The sequence below is a fragment of the Lissotriton vulgaris genome, chromosome 4_1, assembly GCF_964263255.1.
Source record: "Lissotriton vulgaris chromosome 4_1, aLisVul1.2, whole genome shotgun sequence".
Taxonomy (NCBI): domain Eukaryota; kingdom Metazoa; phylum Chordata; class Amphibia; order Caudata; family Salamandridae; genus Lissotriton; species Lissotriton vulgaris.
Window position 1 is genome coordinate 1,893,638,208 of NC_141691.1, and position 23,106 is coordinate 1,893,661,313.

Genomic DNA, 23,106 nt, shown 5'->3' on the forward strand with positions numbered 1-23,106 from the left:
TCTGCAAGGAGCCAAAAAGTTCCTTCCACTAAAATTGGTACCTCGCATGTGTGGGTAGGTCTAGTGCCTGCAACACAAAACGTCCCAGAACAAAAAATGGACAGATCACATTTTTCCACTGACCTGTTTTTTGAAAAGGAGGTTGCTGTAGATTTTGGGCCTTAGCTCCGCGGACAGATAGAGAAACCTGAAAAAACCTATACATTTTTGAAAACTAGAAGTCCATTGGAATCCAGGATTGGGTGACTTGAGTGGCTCTCACCAGTTTGTTTTACCCAGAATCACATGCAAACTTGAAACTTTGACAAAAAAAAACATGTTCCTCACATTTCTATAATGGAAAGTTCTGGAATGTGCAGGGAGCCACAAACTTCCTTCCACTGAGCATTCAGTCTTCAGATAAAAGTGGAACCTCACTTGTGTGGGTGGGCATTTGCAAAGTAGGTAGCTGTGGATTTTGGACATTAGTTCAGCCAGCACCTAGAGAAACATAGCAAACCTGTAAATATTTTAACACTAGGCACCCAGGGGAGTTAAGGATGGATCCCATGAGGATCTTTTACCCACAATTCCCTGAAAACCTCAAGCTTTGCCTGAAATTATGTATTTTCCTCACATTTCTGTGATGGAAACTTGAGGAATATGCAGAAATCCACAATATTCCTACCACCCAGCATTACCCTATTTGTGCCGATAAAAGAACTGCCCCACTTCTGTGGCTGGGTCTAGTGCCTGCAACAGTGCCTGCAACAGTACCAAAATAATACTATGGTCAAGGTAATTGTACCTATGCGCCACCTGGGGGGCAGGAAGATTGTTCACTTTTCTATTGGGGTAGAGCATGGCCGTGCCCACTCCTCTATTCCTATTTAAAAATGAAATCCCTATGGGGGGGAAATTGCCCCATCTGCCCCTCAGGGGGGACAGAAAGAAGATTCACCATTCTGTAAATCGTGGGGGCATGGCTGAGTCTATTCTGGGCATTCCCACCCGTCTATTCTTATTTTAAAAAACATCCCTGGTGCATAGTGGAGTTTCAGCCTCTTGGAGGGGTGGAGGGGCAGAGAGATTTAGATAAAAGATATTCAAGAGGAAGCACACCCCTTTTTCCTGGAGCCTAGAGGGTGGATCCCTGCTTAGGGATTGCCCACCTGTGGCAAGCCCCAAGCAGGGATCCACTGGGCAGAGGTACCATTGGAAAGGGGATATTCCCCACTTTCCGACGATACCGCTCCCATAAGAATCGGCGCTCGAGGAGCTGAGATATCCCCAACGAGCTCTGATTCAGTGAAAGTGAAAAATGGCCTAAGGCTTGTTTTACTTTGGTATGAAATGACATCAGCACGCTCATCTTCCCGAGCATCCCAAGCCTGGGGGTAATGAAGAGAACCCCACCCCAGTTTTCTTTCCATGGCTGACACCCACACTTGGGAGGGTGTGCATGTGTCCTTGGTCGACACCCGCATCAAAGGAGTTAAGGCTTGTGCAGTTATGTTTAATGCTGTAAGACTAATCAGTGAACCTCAGAAGGAAACATGTCCTGGCTAGTGCAAATGTGTTGTTAATGTGTACTGTTCATAAATTGTTCCTACGATGCATGTGAGGATCGGGGATTACCATGCAGGTAAACAAATACATTGATCAGTTTTATTTAGAACGAGACAGATCCGTGGTGCTCAATACACAATCAATAGATGCTCCAACTCTTGAGGAGATAGACAAATTTAAATGTTTACATGGCCTGTAATTTCATTGACATATTATGTTTGTAACTAATACAATCGTCCTATTTACTTCTAAATTATGAAAACTGAACTCTGTTGCTGATATCTCAATAGTTCTAAAAAGATAATGTACATCTAAGATGGGTGTCTTCATCATCATCGTATCCCATGTAATTGGACAATTCACATGTATATAATCAAATTCGTAACAGAGCCTGGGCCACATGTACCACCATAGCATTTTGCAACTCGCAAATTGCGGCAAAGTACGAGTCGCTACACTTAATGTGCAGTAGTGTTTGAGACACTGTTTGCTATTCCCAATGGGGTAACAAATTGCATGCCTCATGAATATATGAGGCAGTCGCAAAACGCAACCCCATTGAGAATGGCTAGCATTTCCTAGGGATGGTGGCCTGCTGGGGTCAGCAGACCACTATCTCTGGGACTGCTTTTAAATAAAGCAGTTTTTTTAAAACAATGCAGTCCGTTTTCGTTAAAGGGAAACAAGATGCATTTAAAAAATAAAAATGAAACTTTTAAGTTTAATTTTTTAAGGGCAGGCAGTGGTCCCTGGGGTTGGTACATGGGCCATACGTTTTTTGGGATCGCAAACGTGCCTAATACCCTTTGCAACTGCAAAAAATGGTCGTACATCTGGCCCTATAGCTCAGAATTTTCAATCAACCTGTTGTGACTATTTTACATTTTCAAATGAATTTCGCTTCCATTCTTAGGGCCAGATGTACGACTGTTATTTGCGGTCGCAAAAAGGTATTCAGCCCTTTCGCTACCGCAAAAAAAGGTGGTGGTATGTACCAATGCTATTTTGCAAGTCACAGACTCGCACAATAGCGTTTGCAACTCGCTATCAGGAAGGGGCGTGCCAAGGGCGTCCCTTCCTAATAGCGAGTCTAAATGGTAAGTATAATTGTTTTGCAACCACATTTCAGGTCGCAAAACACTCACAGTTTACCACCTACTTCAAGTAGGTGGCAAACCATTCGCAAACGGGAAGGGGTCCCTAAGGGACCCCTTCACCTTTGTGAATGGGTCCAAAAATATTTTTAAGGGCAGGCATTGGTGCAAAGGAGCACTGCCTGCCCTTAAAAAATGAAACTGAAAAGTTGATTTTTTATTTTTTTAATGCAGCCTGTTTTCCTCTAAGGAAGAAGGGCTGCATGTAAAAAAAAAATGTTTCACGTAAAAAGCAGTCACAGAAATGGTGGCCTGCTGACCCCAGAAGGCCACCATCACTGGGAGACCTAGCCATTCTCAATGGGGTTGCAAATTGCGCCTGCCTCATGAATATTGATGTGGCATGCAATTCGCAACCCCATTGGGAATCGCTAATAGTGTTTGTGACACTGTAGTACAATGCATTTTGCAATTCGCAAAGCAGCGCAATGTGCAAGTCGCAAAATGCAAGCGTCGTACATCTGGCCCTTAAAGTATTCTCTCAACTTGGCCATGGCCACCCAAATATCTCTTCTGGTGAGTAGAATGTCTCTGTAAATAATTATCTACATCAGACAGGAGCATATCCGAGCATTGAATAACAGAGATAAGGCACTAGTGCTGAGTCCCTCATTACAAGTGGCCTCTTAAATACAAAGGGCCAGTAACAACAGTTGACAGTTTCTTCTAAATTATTAGATTCGTGGGAACATCACAGATCTGTTTATATTCACACAGAGATGTCAGCTGCTAAAATCAACCAAACTGTGTGAAACTTCAGGGGGATCTAATGAATTAACAGGTGAACAGGAATCAGAATTCCTGTTTTATTTGGCAGTTTCCATTTCTAAGGACCAACTCAGGGATCACATTCCTAAAGAGTCCCTGAGGGCCAAATTTACCAGAACGGTTACTGGCCCACTCAGATTCAGGGCACAAGATTTCTTACCATCTGAAAGTACTGAACTAGAGTAAAAATCATCTGGTGACTCGCATGGGCGTGCTAGTACATTTGAAATATTTCCCCCCAAACTCTCCTCTCTGATCTCACAAGGGAGTCCTATTTATCAGAGTATAAAGGGAAAGACTGCATGGCTCGTGCTTGCATGTCACTTTCTTTTACTTGTGTTTATTTTTTTATCTCAATTCCAGCAAAAGATGCATGACCAGAAATGTCCTACAGCACTGTGCTGGCCTATCTTAAATATCTCTTTCCAAGAATGGCAAGGGAGATGTTGGGCCCAACAGCACTATGTCTTGCTGGAAGAATAAAAACAATTCTGCAAGACTTTATTTCATGTTTTGATGTGTCTTTTGTGTAAAACAGTCTGTAACATTATCTTAAACTGGTGATACTCCTGACCTGTATGCCCTCGGTAAACAGCAATACTGGGCTGCTGTGTACTTGAGAGAGAACTAACATTCATAAACACGTTAACTAGGCGGGCAAGCATTTATTTACATGCTAACTGAATTAAAAGAAAAAAAGGTAATTCGCGCTCCTTAAGGAACTCATTCATTATTAATGACATATTGCAAAAACATGTAAAAATGTGATAAAGACTCCACAAAAATCCTGAAAATGTATTTCATTAACATGCAGCAGCATTTCCTTTTAGTACATCAAAATATATTAGTTAATTTTTTTAAATTGACAGTTTTCAAAAATGAACGCAGAAACGTTCATGCCTCCTTCCACCATGATCACAAAGCCAATAGTGAACTAGGAGGCAAGTCACACACTTTGGTCAAGTGAGGAATTGGGATTAATCCAAGGTTTTCTGATTTCACCTTGTGTAATTCTATGTCATTCCAATTTAATAATTAAGCTCCTTCCTCTTTAAAATCGATTCTCCCAAGGTAGAGATAGCAAGTAGAAAAGGAATACCCCAAGGTGTAGTAGAGAGATGGTCACTCAGATAACACAGTGTTGTCGAATCTAGGACTCTTCTAAAGACATGGGGCCCGATGTAGGTGTCCATTTACCGATTCAGTAAATTTACCGAATCTGTCAATTTACCGAATCGGTAAAATACCAAATCGGTATTTTTACCGATTTGGTAATTTGGAGATGTAGGTGGGACTCTTCTGAGTCCCACAGGCCTTACCGAATCGGTATTTTACCACCCAATCCAATTGGGTGGTAAAATACCGAATCCAGGTGTGCATGCACATGTGTGTATGCACACCTGTGCCATGTGACAGACAGACATGCCCTTAGGACATGTCTGTATGTCAGACGTGCCTGAATTTGGGGTGCTAGAGGGTGTCAAAGTGACACCCCCTGCACCCTTGCAAATATCGGTATTTACCGAATCGGTAAATACAGATTCGGTAATGACCATTGATTTCTATGGGCTTCAATAACCATAGGAATCAATGGGCATTACCGATTCGGTATTTACAGAATCGGTAAATACCGAATCTTAACGATTCGGCATTTACCGAATCTGAAATACCTACATCCCCCTCTTCCATTTTACGACTTCTTAAATACCGAATCGGTAGGATTCGGTATTTAAGAAGTGGTAAAATGAACTTACCTACATCGGGCCCAAGGGTCTTTATTTAGAGGGCAGTTCTGAACCCTCAAAATAACTCCATGACTCACTGTCCATGCCATGTACATTCTTCCCCAAAGCCCACATTACAACCCCTCCAAAGCCCCACTCTCACTTCGCTGGCATGATTTTGGCTCTCAAGCACATCACTAGACCATACTTTTTGGCTGTTGGGAATACGTTTAAGAGTACCCATGTTGTCAATTATTTATGTCATTATTGATTCAGTGAATTTACCGAATCGGTAAATTTACCGAATCGGTAAAATACCAAATCGGTATTTTTACCAATTTGGTAAATTGGAGATGTAGGTGGGACTCTTCTGAGTCCCACAGGCCGTACCGAATCAGTATTTTACCACCCAATCCAATTGGGTGGTAAAATACCGAATCCAGGTGTGCATGCACACCTGTGCCATGTGACAGACAGACATGCCCTTAGGACATGTCTGTATGTCAGACGTGCCTGAATTCGGGGTGCTAGAGGGTGTCAAAGTGACACCCCCTGCACCCTTTCAAATATCGGTATTTACCGAATCGGTAAATACAGATTCGGTAATGACCATTGATTCCTATGGGCTTCAATAACCATAGGAATCAATGGGCATTACCGATTTGGTATTTACAGAATTGGTAAATACCGAATCTTAACGATTAGGTATTTACTGAATCTGAAATACCTACATCCCCCCCTTCCATTTTGCCACTTCTTAAATACCGAATCGGTATGATTCGGTATTTAAGAAGTGGTAAAATGAATTTACCTACATTGGGCCCAAGGGTCTTTATTTAGAGGGCAGTTCTGAACCCTCAAAATAACTCCATGACTCACTGTCCATGCCATGTACATTCTTCCCCAAAGCCCACATTACAACCCCTTCAAAGCCCCACTCTCACTTCGCTGGCATGATTTTGGCTCTCAAGCTCATCACTAGACCATACTTTTTGGCTGTTGGGAATATGTTTAAGAGTACCCATGTTGTAAATTATTTATGTCATTATTGTTTCACGTATTTCTACTATTTCTTTCCGCAGAATCCAGCCTATCAGTGTGTGACATACTTTACTAGAGTTCAATAAATCAGTGGGTCAGGTAAAAAAAACATTTTTTAAAACATGATTAAACCAGCATCTGTGCACAGGTCCTAGTAATAAGTACACAAATTATATGGCCTATTTGCATATTGGCATACTTCTCTATAGTGGTAAAACAGCAAATGAGCTTTCAATTATTAATTGTCTTAATCACACAGCATTTAGCATATGATGGGTGCGAACACCCATGAACATCTATACTGAATCATAGCATGTAAATGCACTGCCAGGCATCATACTGGTTGTTAAGGTTACAAATGAGACAGTGCATTTAACAACTGGAATAGCCTCATGACAGTGGGCTCTTATGCTGTTAGAACGATCCACCCACTGAGGATAGACTATTCTAAACTGAACAGGGCAAAGGCAAAAGACAAACCATGGAAGGTTGGAGCAGAAGGCCTCTGTCAGCACATTATTGGCCATCTGTTTCTCCATGTTCTTTAATGGACCTCCCAAGATTACGATATACTAGTATAGAATTGGAGCCCACATCCGAGGGCTATACTGATTGTTAAAGTCCCAAAACATGCAGGTGGGGTTTTAATGAAGAAGGGGCGGCTCTAGGGTCATAGTGGCCCTGGGCAGGGAGCGTAGGTAGGGGGCCCCAGAAGAGGAGGTCCGGGTGGGTCAGTAGAGCCCTCAACATTCCAGTGTTCTACTTTGAATTATGCATTATACAAAGCCACTGCAGTGAATGGCCTGACTCACCTGACGTTCTCGTAGCGGTGAATGTATATCTTATGAAATTGATGCTGCAAGTGCTCATCCTCTACGTTGGTCATGTCATTGATCATTTCTAGCACAACAAATCGAGGTAACACGGAGAGTACCAGCCGCTCCTGCAACAAAGCAAGATCAAGAAATTAACTTGATTCGCAAAATGGTATATGTATAACTTATTATGGTAATGTCCCACTGTACATTTAAACACTCGTTTGCTGCAGTGAAGCTCAGGAGTAAGTGGTGGGGAAGGAGAGGGGAAACACTCATATTTTAAGGGGTTATCAGAGAAGAGATGTTTTGAGTAGCAAGAACTTTTGGGAAACAATAGCAAGAAATGTGTGTGCATTTTTGCATATTGTCACATCATTTACTAATGCATGAATTTCCATTTAGTTGAAAATGAGCAGGTATGAATTTTGCGAATTAAAGTACTTCTGGAAATATACAAGAGATGCAGATGTTCAGTACTTCTGAAATTCTTTGTAAATTCCATACAGCAGCCTCAAATACAAATGGTATTACTGCAGAGTAGAGTCATCACTTTTAAAATGTGATCTTTTGTAAAGTGGCAAATTGGCTGCAATCATGTATTTATAAACACTTAGCATACATTCCTTGTTTTCATCTTCAGTTATCTTTAACTAAGTGGGCACAGCACATTTAACAAAGACACAATCCACAGTATTACCCATTTCTCTAGATGATAACATTACATTACAAAGAAATTAAAACAAAATCGTTTAAAGCAGGTGAATATTTATAGAGCATACAAAATATACATATGAATTGAACTTATTTATGGCAAACCTAGGTAAGAGGAAACATAATGCAGTTAACTGCATGAGAGAACCGATTGAATGTTGTGTACATAATTGTGGAATGAGGGAGGATGCGCTCTCTTTGTCCTTCTGCCTAGAGAGAGGACTTGGTAGTTCTTTATCAGTCTTTGACATGGTGTTTCTTGAAGTGATGCATTTTTAGCTACATTACGAAGTCTAGGTCAGTTCTCCTGCCTCCACTGCCTCCAGACCATCACCGCCACCCCGGCTTCCAATACCGCCTATACCAGCACCGGTGACACCCTAAAATGCATCCTCCTCAACATACGCTCCGTACACAAACACGCCATGTAAATCTGGAACCTACTCGACTCTCTCTCGCCCGACATTGCCTTCTTTACGGAGACCTGGACCAAAGCATCCTCCGCCCCAACATCAGCACCGCCATCCCAGACAGATACAAGATCCAGAGGAAAGACCGCCCCAACCACCCGGGAGGGGGTCTCGCCATCACCCACAAGAGCACTGTCCGGCTCACCACCTCCAGCGAAACCTTCCCCAACGCCGAACACCTGCACTTCCAGACCACCCCAAAAGCCACTTCCGAGGAACCCTCGTCTACAGCCCCCCAGCCCCCGAACACCCTTGACCACCACCATCACCGACTTCATCGCACCCAACGCCATCGCCTCAACAAACTACATACTCATTGGAGACCTGAACTTCCACCTCGACATCCCCAGCGACCCCAACTCCACTATCCTCTGTGACAACCTCACCAGAATTGGACTTACACAACTCATCAACATACCCATCCACATAGCAGGACACCCCCTCGACCCCTTCTTTGCGGCAGGAAACAGAGTCCAATTCAGCCACACAATGCAGCTGCCACCATTGCATACACTTCGCTATCAACAAACCTAAGGCACCCAAAAAGGAAACCCCTTTACAACGCAACCATTACATCACACTACATTTACAACACAGGTATTAAATCGCAACATCCTTTACAACGCATGTCACTACAACGCATCCATTACATTGCATGTCACTACACCGCATGACACTACATCGCATGTCACTACAATGCAGGCGTTACATTGCATGTCATTATAACGCATACCATTACAACGCATAGTGGGCCCGATTCACAGAACTAACTTAAGACAAAATCCTAAACTTACTACTTTTGGTTTCCTCAGTGTTGTATGGCGTTTTAGGATCCGATTTCTTGGAAAATCGGCTTAAGCAGTCAGTGACCTTCCCTTGCTTGAATATGGATTTTTCCAAGAACTCATGTACTTTACAAAGAACTAATATTCCCTTGGGGTTCTTTCCTGATGTAATTATGCCCGACTTTACGTCAAACTAGACACCTTCAAGGTATAACTATGCCATCACTTGCTCTAGCAAGACACGGTGGTTCGGAGCAGTTCGACTATCTACTTGCCCGACGCAGCTTGCTACACCAAGTGCCAAAGGAAGCCAACCCTCCAGCTGACGCACTGATCGAGAGGCTGCATTTCTCTTGGTGAGAATCTAGCTCCAGTGTTTCTAAGCTCCCCTTGACGGTGTTGAGAAATCTAGTCCAGAGACTGAGATACCAGACCTCCTTAATTCTAAACTAAATGTATGGAGCGGATTAGAACGTATAGAAACCTTGGATAGATTATTGGCAAAGAAAAAGTGATCCTATGATACAACACACTTATTCCTTCCCGCATACTAGACTTAGATTAGTCACATTGGGGTAGGCGTATTTTAGAAGCGCCAGTTGAGTACTTTTTAGCTATTGTTATTTATGTATGCATTTATATACAATGCTCTTACAGTATTATTTTATAATATTGTTCTCGCTGTACGCATTATACTTTGCAGTCTGCGTTACGATTGTAGCAGTTCACTTTTCTTGCATGAGAAAGAAGACTGTTCAATAAAACCTTTTATTGAAAACGCCCATCTCTCCATTTCTCTGCACCTCTGTAGAAATGAAGCATGCATGAGTGACTGAGTGAAATACTTATCTAATGTTTCCACGACTCTAGAGATACATTTCTTATTCTTGGGAAACAAAGTTGTCATGTTTATGCGGTTGTCAGAAACTAATCCCTTCTTGTAAATTCTAGAAAGTTTCTAGGAACCTCTGAGCTAGCTGGCATTCACATTAAGTTTAATATATTCGATAGAGACCTAGTTGATCTCAGTCGTACGTCTAATCTATAGGATATATTATTCCGATGCGCAGAGCCTATTGGGAATATAGGAACTACACTACAACAGAAGGTATTTAGTAGTAGTAAAGTTAGGATTTTGTTTCATATCTATCTTAAGTCTGTCTTAAGGATGTCTTAAGTCTCTCCTAAGTTTGTCTTACTTCTGTCTTAAGTCTGTCTTAAGTTTGTCTTAAGACTGTCTTAAGTCTGTCTTAAGTCTGTCTTAAGTCTGTCTTAAGTCTGTCTTAAGTCAAACTTAAGACAAAATCCTAACTTTACTATTAATAAATGCCTTCTGTGAATACAAAAAGTAGTAGGACAGACTTAAGACAGAATTCACTATCCAACACTTACCCTACTGTTGCACCCCCTGGAGTTAGAATAGTAATTTTTACCCCTACACTATCCAACACTTACCCTACTGCTACACCCCCTGGAGTTAGAATAGTAATATTTACCCCTACACTATCCAACACTTCCCTTAAATGCAATGTAATGGTATGTGTTGTAATGGTATGCGTTGTAAATATATAATGCGATGTAATGGAATGCGTTGTAAGTGTAGTTTTTAAAAAATCATTGTAGTGGTATGCGATGTAAATGTATGCGTTATAAAAGATGTTGTGATGTAAAAACTGCAGTGTAAAGGCATGCATTGTAAATGTATGTGTTGTAACGTCATACATTCCACCCAAACCAGCCCCATGCTCATAACAAAGGAACTGGAGCAAGGTTACCGGCGGGAAACTTAACTCCACTCTCACCCGAGACAACCACACCTGGGCACCCGACGCAAATGACACAGCCAAAGAACTCCACTTTTGGATCTCTGACTGCGCAGACAAGCTCGCCCCACTTTGCAACTCCGACAGACAACGCCCCAGGAAAGACGCCTGGTTCACCACTGCTCTCCAAGAAGCCAGACACACCTGCAGACGCATGGAGAAGAACGGAGAAACACCAAGACAACCGAACACGACACCACCTACAATGACGCCATGAAGGACTACCGCAACCAGATCAGAGCCACCAAGAGGAACTTCATCCACAACAAAGTCCTGGCCAACTCCACCAACTCCAAGGAACTTTTCAGTGTTATTCAAGAATTCACCAACCCACGCAGCGAAGCCACAGACATCACCCCATCCGACGACCTCTGCGACAAGCTTGGAACCTATTTCCACCTCAAGATCAAAAACCTCTAATACAACTTCATTGACCATTCACCAGGCGCCACAGACAGCCCCACCCCCCAGAAACACCAGCCAGCACACCATGTCCAACTGGACACCGATCACGGCCGAAGACACTGCCTCGACCACAAAAAGCATCCAATTGGGGGCCCACCACCGACCCCTGCCCCCCCTCACATCTACCCCAGAGCCGCGGCCGCCATTGCACCCGAACTACAAAGCATCATCAACACCACCTTCAAAACAGGCACCTTCCCAGATGACGGGAAGCGCACAGAAGTCAGACCTCTGCTCAAGAAGCCCACAGCGGACCCATTCGACTTCAAGAACTATCGGTCCATCTCGCGCCTCCCCTTCGCAGCGAAACTTGCAGAGAAAACAGTCAATAGGAAACAGACATGATTCATTGAAGAGAACGGCATCCTTGACCCGTCCCAATCTGGATTCCAAAGCAACCACAGCACAGAGACCGCCTGTCTTGCTGCCACTGACGTTATAATGGGTTGTGATGCCCACCTAATCGCGCACTGTTTACTTGGTGCGCCGCACCTTATAAGTTTAGATTTTATACGTACTGTAAATCAACTCTTTTTCATGTGTCAACAATTTAACATTTAATCATATTTTTCATTGTCAACATTTCATATTGTTATTCAACATAATCATAACATCATATATTCAAAATCAATCTTTGATTCATAAACATTTAAATTCCACTTGGTTTCAACATAGTACAAAATAACATTTCAGCAATTTTCACGATGAAGCCCAATGCATTTCGGCACCATAGTGGCGCCTTCATCAGGGGCAGTTCTGAAAAAGTAAAAAATACATGGTGTAAGTGTCTGGTCTTAAAATTTGAATAGGGTTCTCTGTTGAATCTGGTGTATAAGTTCACATACCTGAGTGTTTCTGTTATGTGACGTATGTGTTCGTGGAATCACCTCTATCGACCTAAGTCTGTCAAAATGAAACATAAATGCTTCTTTAGCCAGTAATACCTTAATGGTTACAATCTAATCGGTCTCTCATCGGTTAGCTACATACCTCGTGATCTTTGCCGTTGCACTCTGTAACAACAAATGTAAACAACCTTAAATCCTGCTATGCTCTCCAAAAGTCTCTCAATGATTGAACCCAAAAAGCAATCATCAGATCTCCGCATATTAATTGGATCAATTAGCTAAAGGTAACACGCTAAATCGTATTTGTCATTGAGGCCTATAGGAACCATAGTATTCAGATATTTAATCCAAAACAACTCTCGTTGTAATAATTTGTGCAAACATCACCAAGTGGACTTGGTGATGTTTGTACCCATCCAACTTCAGGCAAACAAATACAGCTAAAACACACCAGTGATTGCAACACACAGAATGTTGTGTACGGTATCAAATGCCCGTGTGGCAAGATGTATATCGGCAAAACGGAGAGAAAAATAAAAGTTCGGATCACAGAACATAAAAGCCGAATTCGCAATGCAAACTTAACCTCACCGTTAGTACAACACTGGAGCTTAGAGAAACATAGCATCTCGCAACTCAGATTTCTAATCCTAGAACAAGTGCCTATAAAGCCAGGGATTAACAACCATCAGAAATTATTACGAGAGTTGTTTTGGATTAAATATCTTAATACTATGGTTCCTATAGGCCTCAATGACAAATACGATTTAGCGTGTTACCTTTAGCTAATTGATCCAAATAATATGCGGAGATCTGATTCATGCACAACATTAACACAAATGTATAAATACCTTTACAAAACACAGCTAAATAACAATGCATATGATTAATAGTGTTAATGCATTTACCAAGGTCTTATTGTACTTTTATCGAGACATCTGTGATGTGGAAAGTAAACTTGTAATTACTGTGACACGGAAACAACCCAACTTTGCCACACACATTTGACAAACATTACCCGTAGTCAAAGTAGAACGCGCAGGTATAACTACATAGGTAGTAGCAACAACAAGACACAAACAGCGAATACATGAACATTGTATTATTTGACGGTTCTCGGTAAATCGTTTAGATAACGTTAAGGTTGCTCTTGTGAAGGATATTTTCACCATTATAAGATGGCGTCAGTCTTTGAATAACTCTAGATCGTGAAGATTAAGGAAGTCCGTTTTTTAGTTTTACTTTTCAACTACGCAACTCTCACGGAGTTCGCGGAGTTAATATAACTAGTGAACCCGTAGCGGAAGAGACATGAAAGTAGTTGCGGGACGGTGATTGTTCAAGGAGATGAAGTAAAACTCACAGGTAGGAACAATAATGATATCCAGAAGAGCCGTAGCGTAAATAACCAAACTAGTCGACGGTAACTTATCATTATTTTTTCTGGTTCTTTAGACGCCAGTTAAAGAGAAGATAAGGTATGAAGTGGTGATTTTTTTGATTGCTTTTTGGGTTCAATCATTGAGAGACTTTTGGAGAGCATAGCAGGATTTAAGGTTGTTTACATTTGTTGTTACAGAGTGCAACGGCAAAGATCACGAGGTGTGTAGCTAACCGATGAGAGACCGATTAGATTGTAACCATTAAGGTATTACCGGCTAAAGAAGAATTTATGTTTCATTTTGACAGACTTAGGTCGATAGAGGTGATTCCACGAACACATACGTCACATAACAGAAACACTCAGGTATGTGAACTTATACACCAGATTCAACAGAGAACCCCCATTCAAATTTTAAGACCAGACACTTACACCATGTATTTTTTACGTTTTCAGAACTGCCCCTGATGAAGGCGCCACTATGGTGCCGAAATGCATTGGGCTTCATCGTGAAAATTGCTGAAATGTTATTTTGTACTATGTTGAAACCAAGTGGAATTTAAATGTTTATGAATCAAAGATTGATTTTGAATATATGATGTTATGATTATGTTGAATAACAATATGAAATGTTGACAATGAAAAATATCATTAAATGTTAAATTGTTGACACATGAAAAAGAGTTGATTCACAGTACGTATAAAATCTAAACTTATAAGGTGCGGAGCACCAAGTTAACAGTGCGCGATTAGGTGGGCATCACAACCCATCATAACTTCACACTTACCCCAAGGAGTGACTATCCTTAATAATCGCGGCACCATTGGATTACAATCTAAATAAGGTTTAAAACGGAGTGCTCCTCACTAACCCAATTAACAATTGCTGCCACTGACGGCATCCTCACCCTCCTGGACCAAGACCACTCCGCTGCCCTCATCCTACTTGACCTATCGGCGGCCTTCGATACTGTCTCCCACCACGCACTAGTTGCCAGACTACATTACACTGGCATTCAAGGAACATCCCTGGACTGGATCTGATCATTCCTCACAGGATGAAGCCAATGGATCAGACTCCCACCCTTCTTCTCTGACCCCATGAAAACCACCTGCGGAGTCCCACAGGGCTCATCCCTGAGCCCCACCCTCTTCAACATGTACATGGCCCCCCTCACAGCCACAGCCTCAACATCGTATCCTACGCTGACCACACCCAGCTCATCCTCTCCCTCACCAAAGACCCCACTACTGCCAAACTTAACTTCCAGAAAGGAATGCAAGACATCGCAGTCTGGATGACCAACAGCTGCCTGAAGCTCAACGCCTAGAAGACAGAAGTCCTCGTCCTCCACACCACCCCTTCTGCATGGGACAGCACCTTGTGGCCAATCGCCCTTGGAAGCCCACCTTCCCCCTCAGACCACACCAAGAACCTTGGCATCATACTCGACTCATCAGTCACCATGAACCGACAAGTCAACACCATCACCTCCAGCTGCTTCAACACCCTCCACATCCTCCACAAGACCTTCAAGTGAATCCCCCCAAGTCAAGGAAGGCAGTCACCCACGCACTTATCACCAGCAGACTGGACTATGGGAACACACTGTACGCCGGCATCAACATGTCCCTACTTTGCAAACTCCAGACAATACAGAACACCGCCACCAGACTCGTCCTTGGCATCCCCCGACATAAACACATCAGTCAACACCTATGAAGGCTTAAATAAGGTAAATTCCCACGCTCCTAAAGCAGCTGGCTTCGTTTTGTCAAACCTGCTATATGCCGACGATGTGGTCCTCCTTAGTAAAACAAAGATTGGTATGCAAAGACTATTGGACGCAATCTCCGAATATTCAACCAAAAATGAGCTTCAGATCAACAACAAGAAGACAAAAATTTTGGCGGTGCGTCCAGGAAGGGCAAAGAAGCTGGTTTGGGTCCTGAACCGGGAAAGCATTGCTGAATCCAGCTGCCATAAGTACCTTGGCGTCTTTTTTAATAACAACGGCAGATATAAAAACCACCTTGAAGAACAAAAAAAGAAGGGAGCAGCACTTGCTTTCGCAATCAGCACCCTACACAAAAAGCTACTTGGCCCAACATTTGCACCAACAATACAGGTCGCGCAGGCAAAAATCATTCCAACATTAACCTATGGTAGCGAGGTGTTAAAAGGATTGGACAGTGGCAACTTGGATAAAATCATCGCAAAAACTTATAGAATAGTGTTCAAGCTACCAAACCAAACATCACCGGCGCAAATCAGGCTGGAACTGGGCATCTGTAACCAATCATTGGCCAGAGCCAAGAGCTTCTTAATATGCTGCCACAAATTGAGGTCATCGAAGCAAGGCAGCCTAGGCCAACACCTATGGGCCAGTCTTAACAAGAACCTTTGGCGAGCAGGACATGACTATTGGGAAAAAGGGCTAAGAACCCTAGGTTTGAACGACCTTTGGAATCTGCAAGTAAGCCAAAATGAATTCAAACGATTAGCAAAAATAAGCGCTAAAAAACTTTCTTTAGTGGAAGACAAGGCTCGGCTAGCAAAAAGAAGTCACGGCTGGATGACCTTGCAATCCTATGTCCAGCTGTTTCCACAGCCGTACCTAACCTTAACATTCACTGCACGTACAAAACTAAGCTTCTTAAAATTAAGAATGGGACTCATCAACTTGTCGTGTCACTTGCCAAAATGGAAAAGAGTCAATGGCCACGAACCCTGTCGACTTTGTGGGAAACACAAAGAAGACATCACACACATCCTATGCCTCTGCCCAAACCTGTTGCACGAAAGACGGTTCCTCTTAAGGAAACTTTGGAACAAAAATATGGTGAGATCATGCAGGGCTGCAGTTCTGGTGCATGCTTTGATCCCCGGAACACCGAACTAAATTGTGCCCTGGTCAGGTTCTTGAACCAAGCAGAAAAAAGAGTTTGTGATGTGATCGATCCAAGTGACCTTCCATCAGCATAATATTTGCTACTTTTATTTATACTGGACTGGAATTTGCATTCCTTTTTTTACATATGTACACTTTTAAATACTTTTATCTTTTGTAACTTGCAAAGGTTTTTTTAAATCAAGCAATAAAGTATAATATATTTTTTAAAAAAAAACACCTATGAAGGCTCCACAGGCTCCCCATGGAGAAAAGAGTCACTTTCAAAATCCTCACTCATACCTACAAATGCCTAGACAACAATGGACCCACATACCTCACCGACAGAATCAACTTCCACATACCCAAAAGAAACCTCTGATCTTCCAACCTCACGCTGGCTGAAACCCCACACATCCACAGAGACAGAGCAGGCGGACATTGCAGCCAAAACCTGGAACGAGTTACCAGCAGACATCAGATGAGCCCCCTCCCTGAACACCTTCAGAAAGACCCTCAAGACCTGGCTCTTCGGCTGAACAGATCTGCGGACCCCCCTCAGTGCCTTGAGATCCTCAGGCTTACAATTCCCTGATTGATTGAAGTAGATGAGAGAATCAGTCTTATTTGTGGCTAAATGTTATCCAAGATCCTTGGTCGATATCTTGCAAGAGCTGATTTCTGGTCTTTTCCTTTTTACAGCTGTTGATTTCCAGTCTGGGGAAGAGATGCATGTGCATTTGGGACTTGGCGTCCATTCTAGACTCTTCAGAGAATGTTTCTAATGATGAACAGAAAAGAAAAAAGGAGAAAATCTACCAAAAGACAGGACAAGTTGATGGTAGAAAAACACTCGAGTAGCCAGAAAACCATTCACTTCAGGGCATAACAGCTTTTGCAAATTAGGAGCTATCTGCTCTTAAGAGTAAATCACATTTAGAGGGGAAAAATCATGCATTTATTGATACTGTGCAATGGGACTGGGATTTTGCCTTAGGAACGAGGCTCCTGTTGGGTGAAGGTATCACTATATCGCATGAGATGTATACCATTACAAAAATATTGCATCTACCACATTGATAATCACAATATTTTCAAGGTTTATAGATGTGGAGTGTATATATATATAGGAATGTATAACATTCATAAATGTTCCTATACGAATACATTTCCGAAATAGCAATATGTGCTCTATGGGTTCCGCAAATCAACATAAATGTATCTTTATGTGGCACTCACTAATGTATATGGCAACAAAGGTGTCTATTCCATATAACTTATAAGTTATGAAATGAGATGTATTCAACATCAAAAAGCCGTATAAGCTGTACCATGTAATTTTCAAGTTTGTGATTGCCAATAATGACCCAAGTATGATTCCATACGATGTTTCATGATGTTAATGTAATCCTGTGCTGAATTCATTTATTTGACTTGATCTCTCACTATATTTCTTCTTCAATATTTACCAGCATTTACAGGATTGCAGAAGAATCATTTTGGTTAATGTAACCTTTTATGGTTGAAGCCGTCAGGAGATGTTCAATATTGCAAGTATTTTGTCCATCTCTATGAGCCTGTAAACTTATATCTAAGGGAGATTGGAGTATAGGAAGTAACTTAATGAAGGCAAACGCCAAAACACGTCGTCCTTAAAAGATAGTGCACAATAAATTATTTTGCTGTTTCCTGGTGTGCCGTCACTTGATTTCATTAACCTTTTGTGGAGCAAGCATCTGATCAGAAACTGAGGGGCCGCTGCTGCCGCAGACGACATCAACGATATAGATCCACAAATATTATCCTTGGCCTTTGGTCATCTGACCGAGAAAATTCCTATACCAATGTTATGTCAAGCTTCAGGAAGTGCTTAAAGAATCAATGTGCACAATTGTGCTAACCCTGTGTAAAAATTATATTAAAAAAAGGAACGAGAAATATTCCTTAACAAAGTTTAAAAAACAATTCTTATTTTAGAGAGGGGGGTAACAGCTAGTCGGATACGTTTAAAATAACGATGATAATCTAATGAAGGTAGATGTAAAATTCTTCACTAATGTTCAATCTATTAGGAAACTTGCAGTCCTTCAAAATGATATGCCTGGTTTCAAGTTTTCTAAGCTGAGCTTCACGGTTTCCACCTCGTCTCAATGCATAATATTTTAGCCCAGATACATTACTGTTATGCACTTTCCGAAAATGTCTTGTGACTGGATACGCAGCATCGCCGTTGTTGATGGCCCGTATGTGCTGGAGTATCCTTTTGTGAACCTGCAGCTTAGTGATTCCCACATAGCGCAGGCCACAAGGACACTCCAGCACATATACCGTGTACTCAGTCTTGCAGGTCAATTTGCTCTGTATGATGGTAGGTTTAGTGCTCAAAGGGGTCATGTATTCTGTTTTGTTCAATCCAAATTTGCAGGCTTTGCATACAAAGCATTTTATAAATCCCTTGCTACAGTTCAACCAGGAATTGTTAATCCTCACCTTTGGGCTACTAGGTGATTACTTAGAGATTTAGCTTTTTTGTAAGCAATGCTGGGGGAATGTGCCATTCACTGTCCCAAGACAGGGTCACTGGTGATTAAAGCCCAATGTTTTCTGACAATTTACCGAATACTTTTGTGTTGGTTACTGTATGTCAACATCTTTTTCCGTTTCATCTTGGTTTGGAATAACAGCCCTTCCCAAAGATCTTCTAGGGTCATTAGCTTTTCTTATTGCTTCATCCACCACTCCTGGTAGATAGCCTCTCCTCAACAGTCTGCCCTTACAGTTAGCCTGGGCTTCTGCATAATCATACTCATCGCTACATATCCTTCTGATGCAGAGCATTTCTCCGTAAGGGATGCTCCTAATTAAATGTATAGTATGGTGGCTTGAGGCATGCAATATTGCATTGCCCGCTGTGGGTTTATGATACAATCTAGTTCTCAAGTCATTGTCATGTATATAGACCTCCAAATTCTGAAAGCATATTTCACTATTGCTGATCTCACTAGTGAATATATGTATATATATATATATATATATTTTTTTTTTTAATGCATTTTCCAAAGTCTCAATATGAGAACATATACAAGCTTGCACAGTTGTAAAACAGCGCAGAAACGAGAAGCACCGAGAGTATTTTGTTTATTTCCAAAGTGAAACTAACTCACGTGACTCACAGAATTAATGCACTGTCACTTTAAAAATGCTTCCCGAGTTTGAACAAACTGTCGAGTGAACAAGCGGGGTTCGCGCTGCGAAACGCGTCTCAGACACTTGGGTGAATAAAATTTAACTGCACAAAATTCGGGTCCGTGTCCTGTTTTGCTGGCATCGCGTGAGTAAAGACGTGGCGGCCGTGCAGGATTTGAATATATGATCGACTGGCTGTTACGAAACCAGTTCAACACAGGACCCCTCCTCCGACATTGGGCCAGCGGCGAAAATGGAACCGTCATCTGGGGTAACCTGGAGACATTTTGTGAGTTTGGGAAGGAATTACCGCGGCCCCCCTGCACCGAAGAATACCGAAGAACACCTGAAGGCTGCAGCGCGAGGACACCGGCTCGGTGCAAGTTTCCCGTTTGCACAAACGGCAAGGAGTTCGAGTGCTCAAGTCCCTCAGGTACCGTCTCATCGGGATTGCGAGGTGGAGGAGTGTGCGAGGCTGATTGATGAAACGCGGCGAAGCAAACAGTAAGGAACCCGTTTCTCAGAATACAGCCATACCAAATTAAAACTGTATAATTCCCAAGATGTCGAGCGACATTGTAAAGGAGAGGGAGGCAGCAGCAACGGGGATGTTTAAAGATATCCCCCAAGTGAACTCAACTCCAAGACCAAATGAAGCCGCTAGTGTACCCAAACCTGATTCTGTGGCATTCAAAATGAAAATACTTGAAAAGAAAATGAAAATGGAAATGTCTAAGTGGTGGGAATCGAGGTCCTTACAAAGCTATATCGAGGTGGGGAGAATCCCACAGGGGCTTTGGATATTGACCGCTCCCACTTACGAAGAACCACACCCTGAATTGATGCGTGAGAGGGCAGAAGTAAATTTAGATTCATCACGAAGACTAACTCTATTACTAATTAAGTATGCAGACATCGATAGGGCTCGTCTGTTAACGAAAATAGACACCCTTAATGAATAGTTGGCTGCCATGGGCCAAGATGATGAAATAGCCAAACTACGGAAAGAAATGAAATCCCGATTAAACAAAGAAGAGGAGAAAATTAAAGATCAGAAAACTCACAAGTTTCAACGCAACAAAGTTGATTATGAAGTAGGACAAATTTTTACGTTTGCTCGTAAATATGATGCGGCACGCAAAACACACCAAAAACAAGGCCAAGGAACTGCCAATAAATTTGGTAATCGTCAAAGGAGAGTGGATCAGGATGCAGCCACAACATCTAGTGACCAGCTAACTTCAAACAGCGAAGACGATTGGAACTTAGAAATACCCCGAGCGGCCCAGCCGGGTCTAGACCATCGCCGTGGGAAGAAATGAAAATTTTAGCTGCCCAAAGACTGACAACTTTGAGGCCAATGACCCATTCACAAACACACGGAAGCGGGCAAACAACAAGCGCAAACAGAGACGCTACGCAGCAAACTGCAAATCCAAACCAACCAAGACGGAAAGGAAATTATTGGAGAACGAAGTAACACAGACAGTGGTGAATTTGTCCAATCTCACATTGACCAGCAAAGAAGAGAACACCTTAAGTCTTGGTTTGTCTTACTGTCCCCCTAACAACTTTGATTATCCAAATATCCGGATGGATATATACAAAGGAGTAAGAAAACTAAAACTAAAGAAACTATACGCCATGAAACGCAAACAAACCATAGGTGAAGATATTGATGACCCTCCACTGGAAGCAACACCATCGGGATCTAATACTGAGGCAGAGCTAGAGGAGCTTTGGAATCAAGGTAATGTTCCGGCTGGAATTGAACACCCTCTAGTTTCCGACACTTCTGGAAGCGGCTGGCTTGACACAATTCAAACCAAAATCCAAATACTGCCCTGTCATGCTACATGATGCCATAGACACCTTTCACGATGTCATCACTAAAAAAATCAAAAATGTAAACAAAAAAATTGGCACAAGCATCCAAAAACATCGGAACCAAGATCATAAGTATTTCTAATTGATGAAAAAACTAAAAAATAGCAAAGAAGTTGTAATACGAAACAGTGATAAGGGAGGAAACATAGTCCTGTGGGCACATGATGAATACATAAAGGAGGCCATGAGCCAACTGAACGAAAGACAATGTTACACACGTACTGACGCTTCAAGATTGAAAGAAATGTATCGAACTTATTATAAAAAACTATCAGACTCGCGCAAGAAGCAAATAATAAGTGAGAATGAGTACAAATGTCTAAAAAATGACACTCCAACTGTACCCACAATATATTTTTATACCAAAAATCCATAAGGACAACAAAAAACCACCAGGACGTCCTATCATCAGTGCTAGAAACAGCATTTTAGAAAAAACGTCAGTATGCGTTGACTATTTCCTTCAAGACTATGTGAAATTCTTACCATCATACGTAAGAGATACAAGCGACTTCATAAACAAAATAAAGAACTTTGAATGGAACTCTGACTATATAAAGAAATTATTGGAGAAAGAAGTAACACAGACAGTGGTGAATTTGTCCAATCTCACATTGACCAGCAAAGAAGAGAACACCTTAAGTCTTGGTTTGTCTTACTGTCCCCCTAACAACTTTGATTATCCAAATATCCGGATGGATATATACAAAGGAGTAGGAAAACTAAAACTAAAGAAACTATAGGCCATGAAACGCAAACAAACCATAGGTGAAGATATTGATGACCCTCCACTGGAAGCAACACCATCGGGATCTAATACTTGACCTTCTGTTCATAACGGAAACATGGCTCTCTGACAATACCGATTCAGATGTTGTCACGGCCCTCCCCACCGGGTACATCTGTCAAACTCTTAATAGACCAAGAGGGAGAGGAGGCGGGATAGCCATTATCCACAGGGAACAATTTACCTGCCGCATGACCAACGCTGGTATTGAGGACTGTGAGAGCGGCCAATTCTCCATCCAAGTCGCCCCAGCTCTTACCCTGGCAGGACTTCTAATCTACCGCCCACCAGGGGCCCCGGGTAATTTCACCAACGCTGTTGTCGAAACCAGTTCACAACTAGCTTCTTCGGCCCCCAATTTCCTCATACTAGGTGACCTGAACGTCCATTTTCTGGACCCCATGGATCGAGCAGCATCGGACATTAGGACCGATCTAACATCTCTAGACATCCGTCTAGTGAACAATGAGCCTACTCATGACAAAGGCCACCTATTAGACCCGATCCTCACCAACATAGCAACAATGACCTCTGATCCACCGCTGTCCCTACCATGGACGGACCACTTTTTGGTACCCTTTTTTTGGGAAATCTCCACTCGCACTTACTCGATCCCAAAAACCCAAGTCACCGACCGACAATGGCGCAAACTATCTCCGGAGACCTGGGCCGCCTCTCTTGCAGAGTCCACTCCTGCGCTCTCATCAGATCCCAATATAGCTGACAAACAGTTCAGCGACTGGATCACTTCCTCACTGGATACGTTGCTCCCGATAATTACCACCCTTAAACAACCTAAAAGAATACCACCTGCTTTAT

The 23,106-nt window shown here is 42.3% G+C and overlaps 1 protein-coding gene across 1 annotated transcript in view; it reads right to left on the reverse strand.

Annotated features, from left to right (window-relative positions):
- ADCY8 (adenylate cyclase 8) overlaps positions 1-23,106 on the reverse strand; it is a 1,172,958-nt gene that overhangs the window by 638,304 nt on the left and 511,548 nt on the right. The window contains exon 3 of the mRNA XM_086966223.1: positions 7,048-7,178. Coding sequence (XP_086822349.1) covers positions 7,048-7,178 — 131 coding nt within the window. The remainder of the gene's footprint in view (positions 1-7,047; positions 7,179-23,106) is intronic.